This window comes from Xenopus tropicalis, chromosome 3 (assembly GCF_000004195.4).
Source record: "Xenopus tropicalis strain Nigerian chromosome 3, UCB_Xtro_10.0, whole genome shotgun sequence".
NCBI classification, from domain to species: domain Eukaryota; kingdom Metazoa; phylum Chordata; class Amphibia; order Anura; family Pipidae; genus Xenopus; species Xenopus tropicalis.
In genome coordinates, this window is record NC_030679.2 from 134,105,659 (window position 1) to 134,132,687 (window position 27,029).

Below are 27,029 nucleotides of genomic sequence, written 5' to 3' on the forward strand. Positions count from 1 at the left end.
TCTCACTCTATTGCACTAACCCTGTATATACCACTCAGCCCATTCATTCTGTTTTCTCTCACTCTGTTGCACTAACCCTGTATATACCACTTAGCCAATTCATTCTGTTTTCTCTCACTCTATTGCACTAACCCTGTATATACCACTCAGCCCATTCATTCTGTTTTCTCTCACTCTGTTGCACTAACCCTGTATATACCACTTAGCCAATTCATTCTGTTTTCTCTCACTCTATTGCACTTACCCTGTATATACCACTCACAGCCCATTCATTCTGTTTTCTCTCACTCTATTGCACTTACCCTGTATATACTACTCAGCCAATTCATTCTGTTTTCTCTCACTCTATTGCACTTACCCTGTATATACCACTCACAGCCCATTCATTCTGTTTTCTCTCACTCGATTGCACTTACCCAGTATATACCACTCACAGCCCATTCATTCTTTATCCCAACACTCTATTGCACTAACCCTGTATATACCACTCAGCCAATTCATTGTTTTCTGTCACTCTATTGCACTTACCCTGTATATACTACTCAGCACTTACCCTGTATATACCACTCAGCCAATTCATTCTGTTTTCTCTCACTCTATTGCACTTACCCTGTATATACCACTCACAGCCCATTCATTCTGTTTTCTCTCACTCTATTGCACTAACCCTGTATATACCACTCAGCCAATTCATTCTGTTTTCTCTCACTCTATTGCACTAACCCTGTATATACCACTCAGCCCATTCATTCTGTTTTCTCTCACTCTGTTGCACTAACCCTGTATATACCACTCAGCCAATTCATTCTGTTTTCTCTCACTCTATTGCACTAACCCTGTATATACCACTCAGCCCATTCATTCTGTTTTCTCTCACTCTGTTGCACTAACCCTGTATATACCACTCAGCCAATTCATTCTGTTTTCTCTCACTCTATTGCACTTACCCTGTATATACTACTCAGCCAATTCATTCTGTTTTCTCTCACTCTATTGCACTTACCCTGTATATACCACTCAGCCAATTCATTCTGTTTTCTCTCACTCTATTGCACTAACCCTGTATATACTACTCACAGCCCATTCATTCTTAGTCTCAACACCCTATTGCACTTACCTTGTATATACCACTCAATGCTCATTCATTTTGTGTCCCCTGACACACTTACCCTGTATATACAACTTCATTTCTATTCTTTTTAATATGTCCACTGTCATCTACCCTGCAAATACCACTTACACAGCCCATTCACTGTGCTACCTGCCCCACTTATGCACTTTTATCCTGTATATACCACACTGCCCATATATTCTGTGGGTTGCATACACAAACAGCCCACCCCTTACCTTATCCAGTCAGGAGTTTTCCACAACGCATCAAAAGTCCATGTACAGAGATTTCATGCATTCCTGGCCCCCAGCATTATTACCAATGCCCCTTCCTTATATATCAGCACAGATTTGCGTTAAGCCTTTTGTCATTGTCTTGTCCCTTTTATTAACCTCCCTAAATATTTAAGGAGTCCCTTATAATTCAAGTATGTATACTGTAGTAATAAACTTTGTTCAGTCACCATATTGATGTACCATCTTCTCTGTATACATGTGGCTTTAAGTGAACTCTGTTTCCCCTCAGCAGCACTCTGGCACCTCTCACACAGTGGTCTCTGTGGTTTCTCCCAAATGGTGAGGGGGGGGGGGAGACCACTCTAAAGCACCCGGCACAAAAAGCCCATATATTTCTGTGAGGAAATGGTGTGGTTTCCCATACCACATGACTAAAATCTGCCTTATACAGACACCACACTCCCTGCAGTTCCATAACTGACCCACACACACACTACCCATTAACTGAAATGTTTATTGTTACATTAAATAAAAACAAAATGTACATCAAGGCTTTGCCCTAGGGGGCGGGTAGGTTTCCATTCTCCTGTAGTGGGCGGACATCTTTAGGAGGCAGTTATCAAGAGAGACTATTCCAACTATTGCTGGTACACCCTTAACAATCCCTTTACTAAAGGCACGAGTCTTACACTAAGCTCATATCCACCCTACATATATACTACTTCATAAATAAGCCTACAACAATTCCACAATATATTCAGTCTACTTTATATAAAAACATGGGCACATATTAATAAAGCTGTAGAAGATTGTTGACACTATAAAAATGTGCGCACTATGGCGTATTTCTAATTGCAGACCTTATGCATAAATGAAAGGGGTAGTTCACCTTTAGTATGATGTAAACATTGATATTCTAAAACAATTTCCAATTGGTTTTAATTTTTTTACTATTTGTGGTTTTTCAGTTATTTAGCTTTTGCTCCAGTTTGGGATTATTGCAACTATCTGGTTGCTAGGGTCTTGTTTACCTTAGCAACCAGGCAGTGATTTGATTGAGAGACAGGAAGAAGGTCTGAATATAAAAATAAGGAGTAAAAAGTAACAATAAAAATTAAATAAGCTCATAAAGTAAAATTTCTTTAGCTTTAGGGGTCACTGACCCCCATTTGAAAGCTGGAAAAATGTTGCAGAATAAGGCAAATAATTAAGAACTATAAAAAATGGACCAGTTGCAAAGTTGCTAGGAATAGGACATTCTATTACATATAAAAAATTAACCTTAAGGTGAACTGGCCCTTTAACGGTGCGCTTCGTAGTCACACTACTTGTTTATAGTAGAACCCCGATTTTACGTTTCCCAGGGGACTGCGTCAAAACTGCATAGATTCTGGGAAAATGTTAAATCCTGAATGGGACTATAGCAAAATGGCGCCAATTCCGGGGGGATGTACAATGGGGGTTCTACTGTATTTACTTTCAAGTTGGACAAACAATGCCAATAACTTGCCCCACTCTCACAGCCCATTGAAGTCAGTGGAACAAATTCACACTGCAATTTCTGGTGTACAAAGTGGAGTTAAATATGGCGGTTAAACCATGGGGTTGAAGCGGCCACGTTTAATGTATTAAAAACCTTACACACCTTTAGAAATATGCCCCATGGTTTGCCAACAGGCATTCGGGAATGAGGAATACACTAGGCACGACCTACTCGTTTGGCATCCATTACTGTAACATTTAGAAGGAAAGGGGGACATAATAATGATTTCTTCTACTCTTCTCTCTTCTGTAATCTCTCTATACTGCATACTCTGCTTACTACTCATCAGATTATATACCCTTCTCTCTCCATGTTCCTAACGAACCTCCATATTTCTGCTCAGTCCTTCCACTACATACTGTATATGCCCATTTCAGTCCTCTTTGAGTTTGTCCCTCACTTCTACTGGCAATGTCTCAAACAGGGAGGGTTCCACAGTCAAGCCCGATCTCTTTAGGCTCACACAGTTCCCTAGCTCAGGAGGTAACGTATCCATTCGGTTTCCTTTGAGTTCTAGTTTTACCAGGCAAACTAAGGATCCCACCTTCGGGGACAGATTTCCCAATCTGTTTTGCCCTAGTTTTAAAGTTTTTAGTTTTTGGCAGAAAAACAACTCATTGGGAAGATCCTCCAAAAAGTTTCCACTTAATCCAAGGTACTGAAGTAGCTGCAACACCCCGATCTCTGGAGGAAGCTCCCGGATTTCATTGTTAGACAGGTCAAGGTGTCTGAGCTTGTTACAGAGGAACAGCTGGGAGGGAATCACCAGAATTTTGTTGCGATTTAAGGACAACTCCTCAAGACCCTTTAGTTTACGGATATGCTCCGGGATGTAGGCAATCTGGTTGTGCCACAAACGAAGAACGCTGAGCTTCCGACAGTGTTGTAAGCTTATGATCTCCTCTATTGTGTGAAGGGTGTTTTCCTTTAGGTCCAACACCTGTAAGTTAGTGAGGCTAAAAACTGCATGGGGAATACGTTCCAGTTCGCAGCGTACCAGTTCAAGTTCTTTGACGAGAGCGAGCCTCTTCAGAGCATTAAGGGTCAGGAGTTTCGTTCCATCGTTGTGAATGCTAAATTTTTGCAAGTGGCCGGCCACATCTGCAACAGTAGCTGGGATTTTAGAAAGGTTACTCTTTATTGTAAGCACCTTCAGACTCTTCAATTCCCTTAGACTTTCTAAAGCTGGGTTTTTAGATAAGTCCTGTGACAGCCAGCCAAAGAGGTGGAGCTCCTCTAAAGCACGAAGACTGAAGATCCACAAAGGTATCTCTTTAATGTCGTCAAACTTTACCTGCAGTATCCGAAGGTGGTCCCGAAGGTAAGCCAAGGAGGCATGCTGAACTTTGGCTGTGCAGTTGATAAGGGACAGCTCCTCCAGCCTCACCAGCTTAGATACCAATGGTGGGATAAGAGCCTCATTAACCATCTCCAACTTAAGTGACTCCATCTCTGCAACCTCAAAGACTGTATCTGGCAAGCCTGGGAGTTTGAAGAGATGCAGCTCAAGTCGACCTTCTGGTGTATGCTGAAGTTTTTGTCTCAGTTTGTCTGCTGGCCACTCATGGTTGAGATTCAGTTGCCGCAGCCTGCTTTCACTCACCTCCGATAGAAATACGGCAAACCTTTTGGAGTAGAGAGAGTCATACTGATCAACCAGATGTAGCACAAAGGCAAAGTCATTCTTCACATCAGGAATATCCCCTATTCCAGTCTCTTCTCTAACTGACCGGAAGGAATACTCCTTTAGAGGGCGTCGGAAGAGCCAGTACAGAGTGTAGAGGCAAGTGAGGCCATAGACACCCAAAAAGCACAAGTAGGTTATAGCTAATTTGGAAAAAAGGTGGGCCTTAGTGTGGTTGCAACAGAAACTATTGTAGCCAGTCATATCCTCTGTATGAACACTGCAGGGAACAATGAAGTGAATCTTTCCCACCAAAACTGCATTGTAGATTGTTATCAGCACAAATTTACACACTTTTAGCACAGTCTGACGCATGTACATCGAGTAGAGCAAGTCACCCTCTTCCACATGATGCCGAAACTTCTTCACTTTCTCAAACAGGGCTTTGGCTTGTTCCCCCTCTTTCTTGTCCAATACACTAGCCGAAGAAGTCTCAGCCACTAGTTTTTCTGCAATTGGTAGGTCAGCAGTAGCAGGGCTGCCCTCCTCAAAGTTTGGTTTAGAGAGCTCTCGATCGATGCTCCTCTCCTGACTGGGTTTCTCCTGACTAGACTCTCCCGAGACTTCAGACAGGGCTCGTGTAGTCCAAGGGGAGTCAAAGCACTTGCCGAGTATGGAAATGAAATGTTCTATTTTGGAACTGGTGCCTGGGAACTTGAACCAGAAGTTCCCACAGATGATAAAGATCAAGGTGTGAATGACCACTAAATATGGAAAATATTTGGCATACCAGTGCAACGCGGTCTCATAACACATCTGATTAATGAAGCTGTACTGCTGGAGGTCTAGGTTGTTGCGTAGACCACTCATCTCCCGAGGAGGACTTGAAGTAGCAGTTGGTGGTGGAATAGTTGTTTCAAGGTCGCTATCATTGGATGGGGGCGACTGTTGGTCATACTCCTGACATGTTATTTGGGAAACAACATCAGCAGAAGTGTGGTTGGGGAGGCAAATGATCTTGTCTTGAGTAACCTGGGATGTAAACATAGAACAGCTTCAGCAAGGGAACAAAATGGCACCAAAGCAACAGAAAATGAACAATAAATGCAAAAGTGAAGCTGAGAATTGACTGGTTGGAATAAAATTGACAATAGGATGTGGATTAAAGAAAACAAACTTTCTATAAGAAAATGATCTCGAGCAGTAAACTGTAAAAAGAAATCCTAGGCATACATGGGCAGGTCATGGGCAGGCACATGGTGGTCAATCAAAATGTAGTTATACGGGGTAAGTTGAATGATGGTAGGCCAGTCTATCACTTTGGCATATTGTGCCACACTAAAGTACATAGAATGGTGGTAGGCCAGTCCATCACTTTGGCATATTGTGCCACACTAAAGTACGTAGAATGGTGGTAGGCCAGTCTATCACTTTGGCCTTTCATGCCACAGTATGGTACGCAGAATGATGGTAGGCCAGTCCATCACTTTGGCATATCATGCCACAGTAGAGTATGTAGAATGATGGTAGGCCAGGCTATCACTTTGGCATATTGTGCCACAGTAGGGTACGTAGAATGATGGTAGTCCTGTCTATCTCTTCGGCATATCCCGACACCGTGTTTTTAAAACTTAGGACTAAAACAGTGGTTCTTAAAAGCAATACTGTTGGCATCTTTTGTACCCCTTTTATGAATACCATTTTCCCGTGGACATAAGGTGATCATACACGCTGCAACCTCACCAAACAAGCTGATCTGCTCCCAATATGCCCATCTAAGGTGGGCAATATCAGGCTAATGTGATTGTTTGGCCCTAGCAAAGGACTGCATCAACGAGCCGATGCGGTCACCAATCTGATTGGAAAATCAAACTTGCCCAAACAATATCAGGGCAATTTTTGGCCAGTTATCGGTCGGGTAGGCCCATACACAGGCAAATAAGCGGTCTAAAGGACCTGAATTGGCAGCTTAAATCTGCCCGTGTATGGCCACATTTAAACTTCAGAATTTTTTTTCAGACCTTGTGTCTGTGTTATTCTGTAGTAAAACCGGTGTGTAAAGCTATACAGATGCCCCAGGTTGAAATTCTATGCAGAAGTGTCGCCCCCAGGACCCTGTGTGCTGGGTTAGTACTTTGTTTTCCTTAAAATGTTAAATTTTCTGTTATAGTACTGAATATACAGACTTGATCCTCGCAGAGCACAGCAGACCTGGTCCGGAGGATGGCACTTCTGCAGAATGTGAATGAACCTGTCAAATAAAGGGTAACTGATCCTGCTCTTGAGAGAGGCACTTAAATATGATTGAATTTGAAGTCCAGCAAGAACAACAGTGACACCACCCTGCTCTATGTGCAGAAGGAGATAGTAAACAACACATCAGGAAAATAGTGATAATACAAACTTTTGACATAAGCTCATTCAATTGGCTTATATAAAAAAAGAACTTTTCTGCCAAAAAAAAATGAATATTTTAGCCTTTTTTCAGCTGAAATCTGATCTGTGCGTGGTGATAGAGTACCTGGAAGTGTATTCTAAAGACTGGAGCAGAAGGCAGTGGATTTCTTTGTCGGTATAAAAATGTAACGTGTGGCAAAAGCCTCAATATCCATCAGTTGAAAATGGGGCAAAGTGAGGGAGGGGTTGGATTACACTGTGAGCCTAAGGAGGGTTGGAAAACAGTTTGTACGTAACATGGTTTCCTTCCAATCTGTGGAAATCTACAGGGAAACCCTGTCTGTATTCAAAATCCACTCTGTACAGAGTATAAAGGGTAAATAGCAAGGTCTGCATTATTTCCTGATGTATTCATAAGCTGCTGAGGGCAGGGCCTCCGTGTAACCGGAATCAGAAGATACACAAAAGATGGGAGAACAGCACAAAATAGCAAAATAAAGAAAAGAATGGAAAGATTAAGAATGGAATATGAAATTCCCACCTGCAAGGTACAGCCAAAGACCCCGATCATGAGCATGGCGTAAGTGATATATTCAGCCAGGACATCCCACCAGGGCTTGAGGACTTTAAAGGCTGGCTGCTGCTCGGTGAATTGCTTGAACTCTGCAACGGGAATCATTCTGGCAGCCTAGAGAGCTGGAACAAAGAGAGAGAATTACGTTTATTTGCACAATCTTCGCTCTTAAAGAGATACTAACACCAAAAATGAATCTTACTTACATGTGCCATAACATTGTCTTTGCATGCTATTTACTCTTTTGCCTTAACTCTTTTGCCCAATGCTTTTACATTATCAGATCCCCATGTTCCTCTATGAGGGGGCGGCCATATTTGTCGGTTAGCATTAGAAGCTGTAACTGACAGGCTGAGAAGGGACAGTCAGGTTGGCAAGTAACAATTACTTACAAAAGCAGCCCTATCAGTGAAAAACAATCTACATGACCTATAAGTAACTTTTAATGTACATTAAAATTTTGAAGAGCAGTGTTTTAGTGTCAGTATAACCCTGCTCCATTTGTGACACTACCGTTTGTCTTCCCCAACGCAACATTACACATCCCAACAAAATCTCAATATATATATTCTTCACATCTGCGCTCAAGCAACTAAACTAAACTCATTCTCTCCAGTTTTATACATCAACTCTGCACCCATTGAAATAGACTTTGTCCTCTCTGACTCCAACCGTTAGTTCTGCACTCCATCCCTTCAGCCTTATCACATCTACACTCACCCAGACAGGCATAACCATCCTCTCGCACTCTACACATTGCCTTTGCACTAATGCACATTACCCAGCAGTCTCTCTATTTAAAATTAACTCTCCAGACCTTCTCCAGACCTTTTCCAGGTTACTTCTCCTGCTTTCTCTCTCATTCTTTCTTTGTGGACAGAGAATAGAAGCTACGCTCTCCTCTGAGAAGCCACAGAGTTTGTATAGTATTTGTTCCTACAGAGGCTGCTCGGTAACATGTTATCTTTCCCCTGCAGGCCTACTCTCTTATCAGGTATAGGCAGGACCCCCTCCCCTTCATCAACACTGCACGGAGATGCACTGAGCAATGGGCTAACAATGTTATCAGGATAACAAATAGGAATAACTCTACAAGTTCCATCCATGTCTTCAGGCCTTTATCAAGATATTAAGCAGCTACAGGTATGGGACCTGTTATCTAGAAGGCTCGGGACCTGGGGGTATTTCCGTAATTTGGGTCTCCATATCTTAAGGCTACTTATATATCATTGAAACCAATAGGATTGTTTTGCCTCCAGTAATTTTTATAGGGGGCTGTTCTGCCCCCAATAAGGGGTAATTATATCTTAGTTGGGATCAAGTACAGGTACTGTTTTATTATTACAGAGAAAAGGGATTCATTTAACCATTAAATAAACCCAATAGGGCTGTTCTGCCCCCAATAAGGGGTAATTATATCTTGGTTGGGATCAAGTACAGGTACTGTTTTATTATTACAGAGAAAAGGGATTCATTTAACCATTAAATAACCCAATAGGGCTGTTCTGCCCCAATAAGGGGTAATTATATCTTAGTTGGGATCAAGTACAGGTACTGTTTTATTATTACAGAGAAAAGGGAATCATTTAACCATTAAATAAACCCAATAGGGCTGTTCTGCCCCCAATAAGGGGTAATTATATCTTAGTTGGGATCAAGTACAGGTACTGTTTTATTATTACAGAGAAAAGGGAATCATTTAACCATTAAATAAACCCAATAGGGCTGTTCTGCCCCCAATAAGGGGTAATTATATCTTAGTTGGGATCAAGTACAGGTACTGTTTTATTATTACAGAGAAAAGGGAATCATTTAACCATTAAATAAACCCAATAGGGCTGTTCTGCCCCCAATAAGGGGTAATTATATCTTAGTTGGGATCAAGTACAGGTACTGTTTTATTATTACAGAGAAAAGGGAATCATTTAACCATTAAATAAACCCAATAGGGCTGTTCTGCCCCAATAAGGGGTAATTATATCTTAGTTGGGATCAAGTAAAGGTACTGTTTTATTATTAGAGAGAAAAAGAAAATTATTTTTAAAATAAGTATTATAATAGAATTATTTGGTTGTAATGGAGTCTATGAGAGATGGCCTTCAAGTAATTTACAAACTTTAAATCTCGTTGTTTACTATGTGACAATGACAATAAAGATATATTCTATTCTATTCTATTCTTTCTGGATAATAAATCCCATGTAGCTGCATTATAACAACCTTTTTAGTAGCGTTACAATTGGTCTTTTTGTCGGCTAATGGCATGCAGGGCATTTTGGCCATTACTGCATTCACAGTAAAGCAGTGGCAGGCAAAGGGGCAAAACACCAATGTCCGCCTGTTGTCACTTCAAATGTTATTAAATGGACCATTGAGTGTGTTGAGTCTGTTGGCCATCAAAACACTCCATGTGCCATCACCATTATTTATATAGCGGCAGCAAGGTACACAGTGCTTCCCATTCATTCACAACAAACTGGGGTCTTACAATCATTTAACAAACAAGGGGTTAAAGAGTTTTCAGGGTCACTGACCCCAGCAACCCAAGAACTGATTCGCTGTGAGGCCACCATTATAGTTTTATTACAATACAGTTATACTGTAAGCAATACCTTTTGAACTTTTAGACTGTAAGCTCTTTTGGGCGGGGCCCTCTTTACCTCTTGTGTTGGTTACTGATTGTTTTTGCATGTATTCTACATGTTTAATGTAGACACCTGTTTATGGTACAGCGCTGTGGAATAGGTTTGTGCTTTATAAATTTGTATAATAATAATTTCTAAGTTTCTCTGACACAGGACAACTTTTGTTGGCTCAGAAATAAAAACTATATATGAGGTTGTATCCATAGCTTATCATTGGCAAACGTTAATTGTCAGACGGGTACAATTATATTATTCTACCTGCTTATCTGACAATTCAGCTCTTGGCGTTAGTGAAGTGGTAGGTAAAACCTTATGGCAGCCATACACAGGCCAATGAGGGATACTTTCTGACCAATCAGCTGTGGCCCAATCAGACAGAGTCCATACAAGGGGCTACACATTGCATTCTTCAGGTACTGGACCCCTTATCAGAAACCCATTATCCAGAAAGCTCCGAATTACGGGAAGGCCATTTCCCATAGACTCCATTATAATCAAATAATTCACATTTTTAAAAATGATTTCCTTTTTCTCTGTAATAATAAAACAGTACCTGTACTTGATCCCAACTAAGATATAATTACCCCTTATTGGGGGCAGAACAGCCCTATTGGGTTTATTTAATGGTTAAATGATTCCATTTTCTCTGTAATATTAAAACAGAACCTTGTACTTGATCCCAACTAAGATATAATTACCCCTTATTGGGGCAGAACAGCCCTATTGGGTTTATTTAATGGTTAAATGATTCCCTTTTCTCTGTAATAATAAAACAGAACCTTGTACTTGATCCCAACTAAGATATAATTACCCCTTATTGGGGGCAGAACAGCCCTATTGGGTTTATTTAATGGTTAAATGATTCCCTTTTCTCTGTAATAATAAAACAGTACCTGTACTTGATCCCAACTAAGATATAATTACCCCTTATTGGGGGCAGAACAGCCCTATTGGGTTTATTTAATGGTTAAATGATTCCCTTTTCTCTGTAATAATAAAACAGTACCTGTACTTGATCCCAGCTAAGGTATAATTAATCCTTATTGGAGGCAGAACACTCCTATTGGGTTTATTTAATGTTTAAATTATGTTTTAGTAGATTGAGATCCAAATTACAGAAAGACCCCTTATCCAGAAAGCCCCAGGTCCCGAGCATTCTGGATAACAGGTCCCATTCCTATACATAAATGTGTGTTTCCTCTGCCTACAATGCAAACAACCACCATTACTGCAAACAAAAATATACTTGCTTATTAGGGGCAATAAACACAGATGTGAGGGGGCCACCAACGGCACTTTCATTTGCTCTCTGTTGGAAGTGATCCACAGGGGTTTAAAGGCCATAAATATACCCTGTGCACCATAATCTTTATAAAAGCTTTTAGGGTCAGACTGGGCCGTTAGGAATTGGGTCTGGGTTGGTGGGGCATACTAGGCTTTCTCCCAATGTCCCATCTGTAAGTATTGTCGTTACCCCGCTGCCTTCTCTCCTCTGATCACAGTAAGGTAAAGGTCCCCATACATGGGCCGACTATAGCTGCCGATATCGGTCCCATGGACCGATTCGGCAGCTAATCGGCCCGTGTATGGGCAGAACAGAGTAGCCTGGCTGACTGATTTCTGGCCTGAAATTGGCCAGATCTCGATCGGCCAGGTTAGAAAATCCGGTCGGATCAGGGAGCGCATCGGTTCGTTGATGCGGTCCCCGAACCGACTGCCCCATGGCCTGCAAATGTTTTTTTTCAAGCCACTTGCTACCCGATATCGCCCACCCGTAGGTGGGGATATCGGGTGAAGATCCGCTCGCTTGGCGACATCGCCAAGCGAGCGGATCTTATAGTGTATGGGGACCTTAAGTCTTGGCGTGTGGGGGGGATGAGCAGGCAGCAGGACCCCTGAGAGGGTGTGGGGGGGCCCCCGGGGCAGCAGACACCCAGTCCGACGCTGAAAGCTTTTAACAAACCCAGCAAGATAACCCACTGACCAATGAATAGGACAGAATATCAGTCTATGGATCAGCGTGTATATGCCATTATCTTATATACATTACTGCAAATGGACTTGTGCTTTATAAATACTTGATGATAATAATAATAATATTGGTTTTTAGTCCCCTGCCCATTTTATGCATTGATATATTTCTGGGTGATCCCCATTCGGTGCAGTGGGTTTATGATAAACCCTGCAGATATTGGCTGGGTGGGTTTGGGGAGTTGCTTGTCCCGTTCCGGTCTCTGGTTCTGAATATATAAACAATGCAGCAGAAGTCAGGCCAACAATAAATATGATATCACACAGAGTATGTACTTTTGCAGGAAAGTGTATAAATAAGCGGCACATGTGGGTGACGCACAGCATTGAGCCGGGGCTACAATAGGGCCCAGTGTGCCTTGCGTGCTAGTGCAGGAAATGGCAGGAATGTGTCAGAAATAACACGGGCACTGGAGGGAGCAGATATACTTAGACATCAGAGTGAAGCTATAAACCCAGGCACGTCCGGCACTAATACTGCTGAGCCGAAGTCTCTGTGTGCCAAATGCAGCCGGCCACATTCCCGGGATCCCTTCCCAGTTCCCAGGCCCTAGGCACTCGCCTATCCACAGTCTGGTAGTGACAGCAATAAGCATTACAGGCTGCGGCATCTCACTGCTTCCTTCCCTATGATTAATGGGATAAGCTCATAATTGAATCTCTTTACGTAATCCTGTTTAACTCTTTAATACAAGCTTAAACAGTGCTGTGTAGGTGGGTGTTATATAAGAGGAGAGACAGCGATATTGCAGGACTTTTGCTCTCTCATATTTATGTATACAGTATATTATATATATATATATATATATATATATATATTTTCCCTGCCCTGCAGCCCAGAACATGATCCCACATGACCAAGAAGAGCTATGGCTGCCTCTCAGTGAGCACCATGTGTAGCAGCCTAGCCTCTTCCTACCTGCCTAGCTAGCTACTGGCTTTAAGACAGCCATGCTGCATTTTTAGCCACTTGGACCCACTACCTAATTATACTCGCTACTGCTTTATCTGCAGCCCAAGCGCCATGATGGCCCCCACGAAGCAAAAGTGCTGCCATCGCCGATTACAAGTGGCATTATTATAAACCCAAATGTAATGTCATCAGAGGGCAAGAGGCAGATGGCAACAAAGGCAGATAAGCCTACTTTAGAAACCCTGGCCCATCCCTGTCCTGCCAAATACCTGCATTTTTGTGGGTACCCAATCCAGCCTTTGGGCCACTTTGCACCCACTTACTTACCTTTCTACCCCCACCCACATGTAAGTTGAGCACCCACCTTAGCTGGTCAACAAAAAAGTTGTTATCTGCACCTGACCCCAAGGTTAAGAACCCATGGAGCGAGTAGCCTGAGATAGATCTCTGCTATCACGGGCGCCTAACTGCTCCGCAAAGGCTTTCCGCCGGCAACAATAGAAGTCGATGGTGAAAAGCCCTTCACATCGTTTTGGTAATCTGAAGTCGCACAAAGTTTCCTCCTGCAGGCAACTTCATGCAAGTTTGGAAACTGAAGTGATGCAAATGGCTGGCTTTTCACCGGTGACTTCTATTGTTGCAGGTGGATAGCAGTTAGGCACCCGCTATAGCAGAGATCTATCGCAGGCAAATAACTTGCTCCATGGGTTCATACCCTAACCCAGGGGTCCCCAACCGCCGGGCCGCGGACCAGTTCCGGGCCGTGGACGGCATGGCAGTGGGCTGCATCAGTTCCCGCAGCGCACCGCACACCCCCCCCAGTGTGTCACATGTATAACGCGCCTGAAGTTTGCGCCCCGCCCCCCTGCCCTCTCCCCCCGGTCCGTGGAAAAAATGTTTTGCCTCCTACCGGCCCGTAGTGCTAAAAAGGTTGGGGACCTCTGCCCTAACCCACCAACTTGTCATCTGCATTTATAGACCCACACCCGTCCCACCACTCTCATGTCACAAAAGGGGTGTGACATGTGGGCACAAATCTATAAATAGTGACATCAAAAGGCAGAATATTGCTTGTGGGATGGGAGCATAAAAAAGTTCAGCCCGAACACACCCACAATCTGCAGCAACTGTGTGGATGTTGGCCCAGACCCACCCAACCTGCGGGTTCCACAGGTTTCACTAACCCACCTCTCCACTTCCCCCATTTTTGAGAGATTGGATAATATCCCCATGTATAATAAAAGGCACTAAGTTCAGACTGGCATACGCTTTGCCTTGGGTCTGGATCTGCGTTCCCAAGTAGTGGCTCAGGGGGCATATAGCCCCCCTTGTTCCAGTCAGTGCAAGTAAAGTAACCCTAGAACTCAGACGCAATGCGCTACCCTCCTATTAGTGCAGTATTATTGCCCCCGGTGCACCAGTGGCACTTGCGCTTAACTACACACTTTGTGTTATTGAAGGGAATGAGTTTCAGGGAGCGCCAAGGCGTGCAAGTAGGCCTGGCACTTTCTTCTGGAAATACCATTCTTCCTATACATCTCACCTGCCTATGAATAACATTGGCATCGAGTGTCATTTTGCAGCAGTTAGGTGGCAAGGCTGCGTGCCAGGAGCACCAGTAAAGCTCCCTCGGGATGCGGAACAGTTTGTATTAAAGCCATAATGACCTATAAACTTCCACCAGAGCCCAGAAAATAAAACAAAGGGCTATTCCCTCACCAGCCCGAAAGGGACTGGATGCCATTGTCCTGCCCTCAGTGGCCACTTAGGTGCTTCGGGATTAAGTATCTGTTTCCTTTCTTCCAACAGTGACTGATTGTCCGACAGGAGATGGGTTTTCAGCAAATGAGTTACAGGCTGGGGGGGGGGGACATTTCCCAGAACAAGCGGCACAACAATGACTTAGTTCTCCGAAGCCTGAGCTTTATGTGAAACACAAGGAAATGCCTCAATATACGGGATCTATGTACATCGACATGTCTCAGGCTCGAGACTGATTGGAGCAAACGCAATCATGACTTTGTATGTAGATAGTAAGGGAGCCGGTTTATCTGCTCTACTGCTATTACTGTTCCTCAGCAGAGGAAATCATTAATGGGAAGCATCTGGCACACATGATTCAACCCCTTTCCTTGATTGAAATGAATCATATGTAGAGGCTACAGTCAGCTCTATGTGTGTGCCCAATGCCTGTCCGGTCACTGCTTGGCACTGGAGCACAATATTAGCTAAGTAAGTGCATGCTGGACCTGCCAGAGGTGAAATTAAAGCAGGTTTCAGTGAAGCGTCTGGCACACACTATCAAACCCCCTATTCTCGACTGAAAGAAGGAGAGGCTTTGCTAAAGTCAGCTCCACTTTTGTACCTAATACCTGCCAGGCAATTGCTTGGTATTGGAGGGCAACAGCAGCTGGTTTCAGTGAAGCATCTGGCACACATGATCAAACCCCTTTTTTGACTGCAAAGGCTCATCTGTGAAGATGCATGACTAAAACGAGTACTATCTGTATATATAAAACGCAATTAACGTTTACAGCCTAAAGATGGCCATACACATTGCGATCCACCAAACGAGCAGATCTTCTCCCGATACGACCACCTTAAGAGAGCAATATTGGGCTAATTTGATCATTAGGCCCTAGGTCAGGTTGTTGATGTGGTCCTCCGTCCAACTGCCCATATACCCTCCATTTTAATTTGATTGTTTGGCACGATATTGCCCTTGGGCAAAACTATCGAAATAGCTTGGGAGTATCGGGAGGTAGGTGGGAGTATTGGGAGAAGGTCCACTTGTTTGGTGACCTTGCCAAACAAGTGGATCTCAATTTGTATGGCCACCTTTAGTTGCCTGTGGTTAAATCTTGGCTATTGCGAGTAACTAATTTCCCCAAAATACCTTCCCAGTGAGAAGGTCCCAGTGGGCCATCTCCACACACGAGATTAGTCGCCCCATGATTATCCTCCTCTATCGGTGACAACTAATCTCCTCCAAAGCTTTCTTACTGGCGAAAATGAAAATCATCAGTAGAAAAAACATAAGTCTCACTTTGCCAGACGTTTCTTCGCAAAGCAACTCTGGAAAGCCAAACGGAGACTTTTGTTTTCCTATTGGCAATTTACATTCTTATTGGTAGGAAAGCATTCGAGGAGATTAGTCGCCACCACTAGAGGTGATTAATCATTGGGCGAATAATCTCCTCATGTGTCATTGGCCTAAAAGGGATAAATAGGGAAGGCCGGTGGGTAATTATTAAAGCCCGCCATTATCACATTACCAGCATTCATTCCGATCAACAGTCTCGCTATGCTAATAAGGATCTGCCAATGGGGAGTCTCTAAACTGAAATTACATTCGGTAGATCACATGAGAAGTGCAGTTTGGGAAGCGCTAATAGTTAACCAAGGGGAAGCACAAAAACATTTCAAATGCATGTTGCTTTCCCACTTTTATTGCTTTACTGCAGTAGTGGAAATACACAGTCTGCATTTCTATCTACTACTAAGGAAGTGCTAATGGGTGAGGATTATCACTCAGACTTTACATTCAGCTGCCGACCCCCTCATGGGCCCACATTGTTGTGGGAACTCCCCGTTAGCGCCTGATAAACCTGCATTGTTATGCTTTGCTCAGGCTGCCACTCCCCCCACCACAGGTATGAGCAACCCCAACAGGGGGGCCTTGCCTTGTGCTTTAGGAAACACTAACTGTGGGGGTGAGGGCACATTTTGCTTACATTTTATTTGCATTTTGCTACTCCCATGTAACTGGAGGAGTCCCAAGCCGGACTTGGATTTCTTATTATTGAGTGCTATTCGGATACCTACTGGGAGCTGCTATCTTGCTCCCTTCCCATTGTTGGCTGCTAGGGAGGCGGGGTGGGGTGGGGTGGATATCAGTCCAACTTGCAGCGCAGCAGTAAAGTGTGACTGAAGTTTATCAGAGCACAGGTCACATGGCTGCGGCACCCTGGGAAATGAAGAATATGGAAAACAGATTACAATGCAGGATTCTGCCGGAGAAGCTCTATTAACTGACAGGAGCCATAAGGGGATCTATGGGCCACGAGAAACATGGCGTCAGTGCCTCCGAACGGTTGGTCTTGTTTCAACACTGGCTCGCTGACACAGAATAATGTTCCCACCCTACAGGCGTCAGCAGATACGGGCGACATTGGATCCCTGCTTATCTCTACTGGCCTAACTCACACCATTGTGTTCTAAATAGCTTATCTCTTATTTGCTATGGGAATGTGGGCCCTGCAGCCCTACTGCCATTTGATTGGCAGCCCCTGTGGCTACAGAAATAGCTTATTTATTTACACTCTTTCCCCCCCCCCCCCAGTACATACAAATACAGGTAGATACAAGGGCTAATGGGTATGTTTGATGTACACAGGCCTCTCTAGTGTGCAGCACTGCGGAACATGTCGGCACTTTACTGAATGTACCTGTGGCTGCCTATTGGCTGGAAAGCACTTTGGAAAAAAATGTTATTTTGTTAGCAAAGAAACCAAAAGCTTGGTGGGGGATAATTACTGGGGTTACAACATTGCCCCTTAAAAAAAAGTACATTTATTAAAGCCATATGCTGCATGGCTAATTACCCATTGCATCCAGAGCCCCATGCTACGCAAACGTTAACCGTTAACTTGCCTCCTCAACTCCCCGTAGGGCCCCAGACTTTAACCGCACGTACAGGCAGTTTGTGCCGCAGCCAATGGGAACAAGCAGGGCAGTTTTAGCTGATATATATATATATGTATAAAGAAGAGAAAGTGCCTTGTGTCCCATCTAAAGGAACCGCCAGTTAGCCATGATGCCAGTTTTAAAAGGGTTAAATCTGACCCGTTTTACATCAGAATAAGCAGGATTTTATGGGGATGATTACTGCGGTTTTGTGGCGTCAGGGGCCGATGGATTCAAGGCTGAGGGGGAGGGAACGTCCCAGCAGGAGATTTACTAGTCAGTGAGATTAGCTCTTTAGCTGGAATGTCGCTCATTCATGCAGAAGCAGATTAAAGGCTATTGTGCCCCTGGCAAAGTATCGTTTTGCCCCCCTACTTGCCTATAAGTATGGTTACCTGCCACTCACAGAATAAGCACCCATCTATCTCCTCACCCCCACCCCCCCATCCCACAGCCACAGGGTCTGCTTCCTCTCTATAGAACAATATATTTGTCTGGCTCTGTAATGGTCAACTTACATGGGGGCCCTGTCCCAAAGAGCTTACAGACTGACTAAAACATATACATATATCTGTACCCTTAAGGAGTATGGCCACCTTAAGGGTGCATCTGGGTGCAGACATGGAAGGGACGAGAGACGTGCCAACACCAATGTGCACACAAGTCACATCATCCTTATACTTTCCCAGTATTTTCCATGATGGTGCACAAAGTCATACGTGCAATGCTGGTCGTGACAACAGAGCGCTATGTGAGCGTGCCGCCATGCATCAGGCACATCCAAATATTGACAAACACTGCTAAATATTTCCATCTGCCTGTAGCACACAGAATATAACCGCAGTGAATAACATATGGGTATGTGCCCAGTGGGTTGCCACTTTATGCATATACTGTATATACCTCTCCATATACACGGCACAATGGCTTCCGCAGTCACTCTTACTGCAGGGTAGAGCTATTCCCTCTGATAGGGTGCGCTCCTTATTATAAATACCCCGGGGGCCCAGCCTGCAGATAGAGGCCTCCGCTTGTGCGATGTTCCCTGTGGGCCGACAGCTGACATTTACCGAGCACCAAGAAATCGTAATTATAACTGGGGAATTCCTTCCCGCGGGGTGAGAGAGAGTAGCACGTGCTATGTGATACATCCAGCACCTTCATATTAGCCAATATATACCCATGGGCTATATATATATATATATATGTATATATATATATATATATGTATATATATATATATATATATATGTATATATATGTATATATATATATGTATATATATATATATATGTATATATATATATATATGTATATATATATATATATATATATATATATATATATATATATATATATATGTATATATATATGTATATATATATATATATATATATATGTATATATATATATATATGTATATATATATATATATATATATATATATATACATACATACATACATACATACATACACACACACTCTCAATAATGACTCTGTGCATTTGCACTTATATTAGGCCAGTCCATATATATATATATATATATTAGACAGAAGGCCTATAACAAGCATTCCATTGCAGAGAAAGGCAACAGGTGCCAGTGTAGAATTACTAGAAAGTTCCACATTCCCCAACCAAATAAACAGGCAGAAGGATGCTGGGAAATATTTGGTGTCACAACAGCTGGGAGGCCACATGTTTTTGGTCCTGGTTATTGAGCCTTAGGGATATCCGGCTGCTGCAGGCACACAGCTCCCATGGGCTCTGGCAATCGGTGCCCTGTACCCTGGGGGGGGGGGGGTATCCATGGCTATCAGTGCCCTGTACCCTGGGGGGGGGGGTATCCATGGCTATCAGTGCCCTGTACCCTGGGGGGGTGGGTATCCATGGCTATCAGTGCCCTGTACCCTGGGGGTATTCATGGCTATCAGTGCCCTGTACCCTGGGGGGGGGGTATCCATGGCTATCAGTGCCCTGTACCCTGGGGGTATTCATGGCTATCAGTGCCCTGTACCCTGGGGGGGGGGGTATCCATGGCTATCAGTGCCCTGTACCCTGGGGGTATTCATGGCTATCAGTGCCCTGTACCCTGGGGGGGGTATCCATGGCTATCAGTGCCCTGTACCCTGGGGGGGTATCCATGGCTATCAGTGCCCTGTACAGTGCCGTGTTGCTCTGATGCTGGTCTCTCACTTCAGCCAGCTGATGGTGTGCATGATAAATACACGCAGGGGCAGTCAGGCTGATAGGCATAACATTCCAACTCAATTATCCTTACAGCGTTTGTCTAAGGCTGATGTTCCACGGAGATATTTAATCGCCTGCGATAGATCTCTGCTGCCGTGGGCAACTAATCTCTCCAAATTGCCTTTCCGCTGGCAACAATACGAAAGGTGGAAAGGCCTACGCAACACTTCGGTTTTCTGAAGTCGCCTGCAGGAGGCAACTTCGCAAGACATCAGAGAACTGAAGCGATGCATCGGCCTTTCCACCAGAGGCCAATCACATCTCTCCATCAGCCTAAAGCACAGCAGCATCTTGCTTGGTTTGGCCACCCACATGGAGAGACGACTCAGAGAGGGCCATGGGGCCTAAGGAAAGCACTCTGGAAAGGATCATGGAGAACTATGGAGACCACTCAGGAGACTACCAAGGGGGCCTAAGGAAAGCACTCTGGAAAGGATCATGGAGAACTATGGAGACCACTCAGGAGACTACCAAGGGGGGCCTAAGGAGAGCACTCTGGAAGGGATCATGGAGAACTATGGAGACCACTCAGGAGACTACCAAGGGGGCCTAAGGAGAGCATTCGGGAAAGGAACATGGGAAACTATATATGAGGCTCTAGCCCATTCACACTCACGGCGCAATGACTGCCAACTCAAGGCCTGCCCAATCCAACCAACACTCAATATGGCCTCATCCCTTGTATTAATAACAAAGCCATAAGGGAACAGAACTAAGAAATGATTCCCCAAGTTATAACTAACCCAAAAACTCCTTCTGCCTACTATGTGAAGTGTAGCAACTAACCCCGGCCTTGCCAGCTCACAGGAAGCCACCAACCTGCCAAGGATGTATTTCTAATGTGATGTGGCATCAGGGGAAGCCCTGGCAGTGCCAGGTTGGGTACTAGTGATGTCTGGGCCGGGCCAAAACCCGCAGGTTGGGGCGACATCCACACAGCTTCCGCGGGGTCACGAGCAGGTTCAGCCCTTAACTTTCCCAACAAGTCGGCAGGTTAGGGTTAGGCTGACTTTCTGTCGACCCGCACATCACTGGGCACCTATATCACATGATACCCACAGGTAATGTCATTCCCATGAAGTCTAATGGGAAGCAACAGGGATCATCTCTTCGGCAAACCAACAACATATAGTTTTCAGTGTGGATTCAGATCTACTTTATAATATACAGTTTCTTCTTTTTAGAGCATAGAGCTACCGTACAGTTTCTCAGATACAGCATCATATATGGGCCTTATTCACCCCCCTTCCCAGTCTGCTTGCCCAATGCCAGACCTTGTGAGCGAGGTCACTATTGGATACCCAGACAGCAACATGCAGCGCCCGATGGGCACCATACTGGGCGGGGAGCAAAGAGAAGGAGCAGAGGATAAACTGGGGAAGCTGTATAATCAAGGAACAAAACTTTGCAAAGACTTTAGTTCCCCTTTAAATATCCCAGGTACTCTTTCACCTCCTTCTATACTGTACATTATGTGCGCAGTGTTTGCTTTTGTCACGTGGGCGGAATTTCAGGCCTATGGGCAGGATGGGCTGATGCATTTGGAAGGGGGGGGGGAATTATAAAGGAGACAAAGGAGCAGCACAAAGCACACCTGCGGGGGCATGTACGTGAGCAAAGGCATTTGGGAGAATGGAGGGGGGTAGGTATCCCACTGAGCCCTTCTTACTGCAGAATGCAGAATATTCCGGACTGTTTTGCTCTCCAACGTATGGGCAAAAAAATAATTTGCCCTATATGATGCCCCTGCCACTCATCTTGCCCCGGTGTCTCAGGGAGCTCAGTACCTGAGTGCCCAAAGCGACACAAGAGCTGGGATCCAGCACCCATGAAGTCAATATGAACCTATTAAGGGGGGTAAAGCCCCAAAAATATAATTGTTTCAAGAGTCAGAACCAGCAGTGTATGAAAGGGATGACCATATACAGCTTTCGGTAGAAATGACATTTACAAATAACGTCAAAACCAGTAAAAAGGTGCAATGACTGTATATAGGGCAAGTTGCTTAGAATTACACTTTTTTTTAATTATATTTTTGGATTTACATGGCCTTTAAAAATCCCAGTCAGCAATATAAGGGATAGAAGTCTGTGCAGCCAATAAGGAATCGGGGGTGTGGCTGGGATGGCTGATAATGAAATGTATGCAGGGTGAGGGGTAACGTTCATTTCATATTAATTACCATATACCCCGGGCAGTGGGGCAGATCAGCCAGGCAGTGGGATGTATGGGCCGGGGCGATGGGCATTACTGGCACCGATTACACTGAGGGCGGGTTATGGAATTAAAGCCAATAAATTAGATTTAGCTTGCAATCAGGTGACAGGAGCAATAGGGCACTTTATAACCACTTACTGTAGGGAGCGGGCTACAGGGGCAACAAGGCAACTGGGTCATGGGGCTACTGGTGTTATTACTACTATTAGATGTTTAGGGGGGCAGGTAGCTCACAGTAGCACCCAGAATCAGGGTTCAATAACTCACTATGGGCAAAAAGTCAGGGTTACTAGAATAAGGTGCTATAGCAGCAGGTAGGCCCCTGAAACCTATAGGGCCCCCAGGCAGTGTCGCTATAATAACCTGATACAGGGGGCAATAAGGCACCGGGGCAGTGTCGCTATAATAACCCGATACAGGGGGCAATAAGGCCCCCAGGCAGTGTCGCTATAATAACCCGATACAGGGGGCAATAAGGCCCCCAGGCAGTGTCGCTATAATAACCTGATACAGGGGGGCAATAAGGCACCGGGGCAGTGTCGCTATAATAACCTGATACAGGGGGCAATGTCGCTATAATAACCTGATACAGGGGGCAATAAAGCACCGGGGCAGTGTCGCTATAATAACCTGATACAGGGGGCAATAAGGCACCGGGGCAGTGTCGCTATAATAACCCGATACAGGGGGCAATAAGGCCCTGGGGCAGTGTTGCTATAATAACCCGATACAGGGGGCAATAAGGCACCAGGGCAGTGTGGCTATAATAACCCAATACAGGGGGCAATAAGGCCCCGGGGCAGTGTTGTTATAATAACCTGATACAGGGGGGCAATAAGGCACCGGGCAGTGTCGCTATAATAACCCGATACAGGGGGCAATAAGGCACCAGGGCAGTGTCGTTATAATAACCTGATACAGGGGGGCAATAAGGCACTGAGCAGTGTCACTATAATAACCTGATACAGGGGGCAATAAGGCACCGGGGCAGTGTCGCTATAATAACCCGATACAGGGGGCAATAAGGCACCAAGATGTTAATAGGAGTTACAGTAAGAAGGTTCCAGATCCCTATTAGAGGAGAGTAGGTAGGAGAGCACTTATCCCATAGAGATGTATCTGTTACACCCATAAAGCACCAGCTAGAACTGAGCGATGGGAAACCTGCCAACTGCTAAAGGCTGAACTGCATCTCTCAGCTGGGAGCTGAATATGTTGAGAGTCATGGTCCAACAATATACTCAATGCAGACAGATCCCAGGTAGGTAGGTAGGTAGATATGTAGGTAGGTGGGTGGGTAGGTAGATATGTAGGTAGGTGGGTGGGTGGGTGGGTAGGTAGGTAGATATGTAGGTAGGTGGGTGGGTAGGTAGATAGATAAGTAGGTGGGTAGGTAGATATGTAGGTAGGTAAGTGGGTAGGTAGATATGTAGGTAGGTAAGTGGGTGGGTGGGTAGGTAGATATGTAGGTAGGTGGGTGGGTAGGTAGATAGATAAGTAGGTAGGTAGGTGGGTAGGTAGATATGTAGGTAGGTAGGTAGGTAGGTAAGTGGGTGGGTGGGTGGGTAGATAGATAAGTAGGTAGGTAGGTAGGTGGGTAGGTAGATAAGTAGGTAGGTAGGTGGGTAGGTAGATAAGTAGGTAGGTAGGTGGGTAGGTAGATAAGTAGGTAGGTAGGTGGGTAGGTAGATAAGTAGGTAGGTAGGTGGGTAGATAGATAAGTAGGTAGGTAGGTGGGTAGGTAGATAAGTAGGTAGGTAGGTGGGTAGGTAGATAAGTAGGTAGGTAGGTGGGTAGGTAGATAAGTAGGTAGGTAGGTGGGTAGGTAGATAAGTAGGTAGGTAGGTGGGTAGGTAGATAAGTAGGTAGGTAGGTGGGTAGGTAGATAAGTAGGTAGGTAGGTGGGTAGGTAGATAAGTAGGTAGGTAGGTGGGTAGATAGATAAGTAGGTAGGTAGGTGGGTAGATAGATAAGTAGGTAGGTAGGTGGGTAGATAGATAAGTAGGTAGGTAGGTGGGTAGGTAGATAAGTAGGTAGGTAGGTGGGTAGATAGATAAGTAGGTAGGTAGGTGGGTAGGTAGATAAGTAGGTAGGTAGGTGGGTAGGTAGGACACCGCTCCTGAGTTAACGCTTCTTTTTATAAGAACCCAAATAATCAGGCAGCGCCTTGTCGCTACAAGCCTGGGAGCAAAGCGATTCTGTAGGAGACGCAGGGCAGGGGCTCGGCCGAGTATTCCGGGGCCCCATAACTCCAACCCCCCATGCCCGAGGGATGTACCAATATAGCGCTGGGTGCCAATGCGGAGCAGGAATCGCACTCACAGACAACTCGCCAACTTTCCCTGCGCTTCCCGAGTGCCCGGAGCGGCTGCGGATTGGGGGGGCAGTATCCCTATTACTGGGAGAGATTGGCTCTCACTCCCCCACTCATTCCACACACGGGGCGCACTTACCGGCCGGGGATCAGCTGCAGGGAGGCGGCGGCGGCGGCTGCTGGGTTACCCAGTCTGACATCCCTCCGGGCGGAACGGCTCCTGTGGGCTCCGGGCACAGGGCTCCCAGCTGGGACAGTAGTACCGGTACTGCCTGCCGGGTCCGGGCTGGGGATGGGGGGTGGGAGGGGTGAGCGGGGCGGTAAGGGGAGGGGGCGGGGCCAGCCAAACAGCCACCTATAGAGAGTCATTAGAGTAGGAGGGAGATGCAGCTGTGGGACTGGGGCAGGGAGGGAGGGGGCAGATGTGGAGGCTTGGGGGGGCAATAAGCTGATATATTCTAGTATAGTCTGTATATAGACATGGTGCAGAGTGCAAAGTTATCAATGTGAGTGGGGAAAGTCAGGTGCGACTGTCTGGGAAGTCTGAGCAACTCTGTCGCTGTAGCCCATTTGTACAAGGAAAACATTGGCATAGATATTGATGTATCCCAAGGGAGGGCACAAGTGTATCACAGGGAGGGCACAAGTGTATCCCAGGGGAGGGCACAAGTGTATCACAGAGAGGGCACAAGTGTATCCCAGGGGAGGGCACAAGTGTATCACAGGGAGGGCACAAGTGTATCCCAGGGGAGGGCACAAGTGTATCACAGGGAGGGCACAAGTGTATCACAGGGGAGGGCACAAGTGTATCACAGAGAGGGCACAAGTGTATCCCAGGGGAGGGCACAAGTGTATCACAGGGAGGGCACAAGTGTATCACAGGGGAGGGCACAAGTGTATCACAGAGAGGGCACAAGTGTATCCCAGGGGAGGGCACAAGTGTATCCCAGGGGAGGGCACAAGTGTATCACAGGGGAGGGCACAAGTGTATCACAGGGAGGGCACAAGTGTATCACAGGGGAGGGCACAAGTGTATCACAGGGAGGGCACAAGTGTATCACAGGGAGGGCACAAGTGTATCACAGGGGAGGGCACAAGTGTATCACAGGGGAGGGCACAAGTGTATCACAGGGAGGGCACAAGTGTATCACAGGGAGGGCACAAGTGTATCACAGGGAGGGCACAAGTGTATCACAGGGAGGGCACAAGTGTATCACAGGGAGGGCACAAGTGTATCCCAAGGGAGGGCACAAGTGTATCCCAAGGGAGGGCACAAGTGTATCACAGGGAGGGCACAAGTGTATCCCAAGGGAGGGCACAAGATCATCCCAAGGGAGGGCAGAATTGTATCACAGGGGAGTAATTAAGCCCCCTTACCTTTATGGTAATGACACACTTGCTTTTAAAAAGCTGCAAACCAGTGCAGAAGCACCCAAATCCACCCCACATTAAGGTCAAATAAGGTGACATTTTTGGGCCACCCAAAGATATGGGACCCACACGGAGTGGTGCATTCCAGGCTGCGATTGTGTGACAAGGATAGTGTACAATTCCCATGCAACCCAATGGGAGTGCAGTGTTTTTGAGCCTGACACAGAGGTGGTACCTGTAAGCCCCCTGTCTGCCATTAACTGTCACCTGCTCAGCAAGTCAGTGAGGAGCCGCCACTTTGTTTGCCAGTGCTGCACCCCATCCTCAGGCTGCTCCCCAACACACAGTGCCAACCTGCCAGTGCACACATGGGCTGATTTTGACCCAAAAATATTATACTAGTGGAGGAAAACAGATGCCACATTCCCCTCATGGCTTATTAGCAGTCATATAAATGTGCAGTGGGTGGAGCTCCATAGGATGCAACCAGGGTAATATCTGGTTATCCCTGCACAATATGAAATCTGTATGTGTTTAGCTCTCCAGGCATGACTGGCACCTACAGTATAATCCAGTGGGAAACACCTGCTCACTGACTGCCATCTGATGGGGTTGAAACTGCCCCCACTAGGAGCAAATTCAGACAGGAACAGTTATAGTGTCTGCCTATTTTGTGCCATGCGTGGCCAGTGCCCCTTCCTGTAGCTAAGTGATGTGGTTACTGTGTATATAAAAGGCAAAAGCTGAGTAATGTTGTGGCTGCAGCCGCCTACCCCAAGGTTGGACCCAGGAGTCGGCAGGCTGAGCCAACACACACCCCATGAAATTGTTCTGTTCATTACACAGAGTGCCCAGTGTCATACTAGTGGGAGGCGCCAGTTTAGGAAACATTGCCCATAGGACAAAGAATTCTCTATAGTGGTGCGTCCCTGGGTGGTGATTAAACTTACTCCAGACAGACACTAGTGGAACTACACACATGGCCTTCATTTACTAACATAGGGACAAATTTGTACCATGCAGTTACCCAGAGCAACCAATTAGCAAGTTATAGCCAGTAAAAGCTGAGTGCTGATTGGTTGCTGCACTGGGCCAGCTGTGCCCATGTTGTTAAATGAG

At 45.4% G+C, this 27,029-nt stretch overlaps 1 protein-coding gene across 2 annotated transcripts; it reads right to left on the reverse strand.

Annotated features, from left to right (window-relative positions):
- Positions 1–1,841: 1,841 nt before the first annotated feature.
- On the reverse strand, positions 1,842–24,823 carry lrrc8e (leucine rich repeat containing 8 VRAC subunit E). Of its 2 annotated transcripts, none has more exons than XM_012953063.3 (3): positions 8,303–8,388; positions 7,453–7,607; positions 1,842–5,546 (listed from the first exon to the last, which is right to left on the reverse strand). In XM_012953063.3, exons 2-3 carry the CDS (start codon positions 7,588–7,590, stop codon positions 3,264–3,266), a joined length of 2,421 nt encoding a protein of 806 aa, XP_012808517.1. In that variant the 5' UTR covers positions 7,591–7,607; positions 8,303–8,388; the 3' UTR covers positions 1,842–3,263.
- Between the last annotated feature and the right edge of the window lie 2,206 nt (positions 24,824–27,029).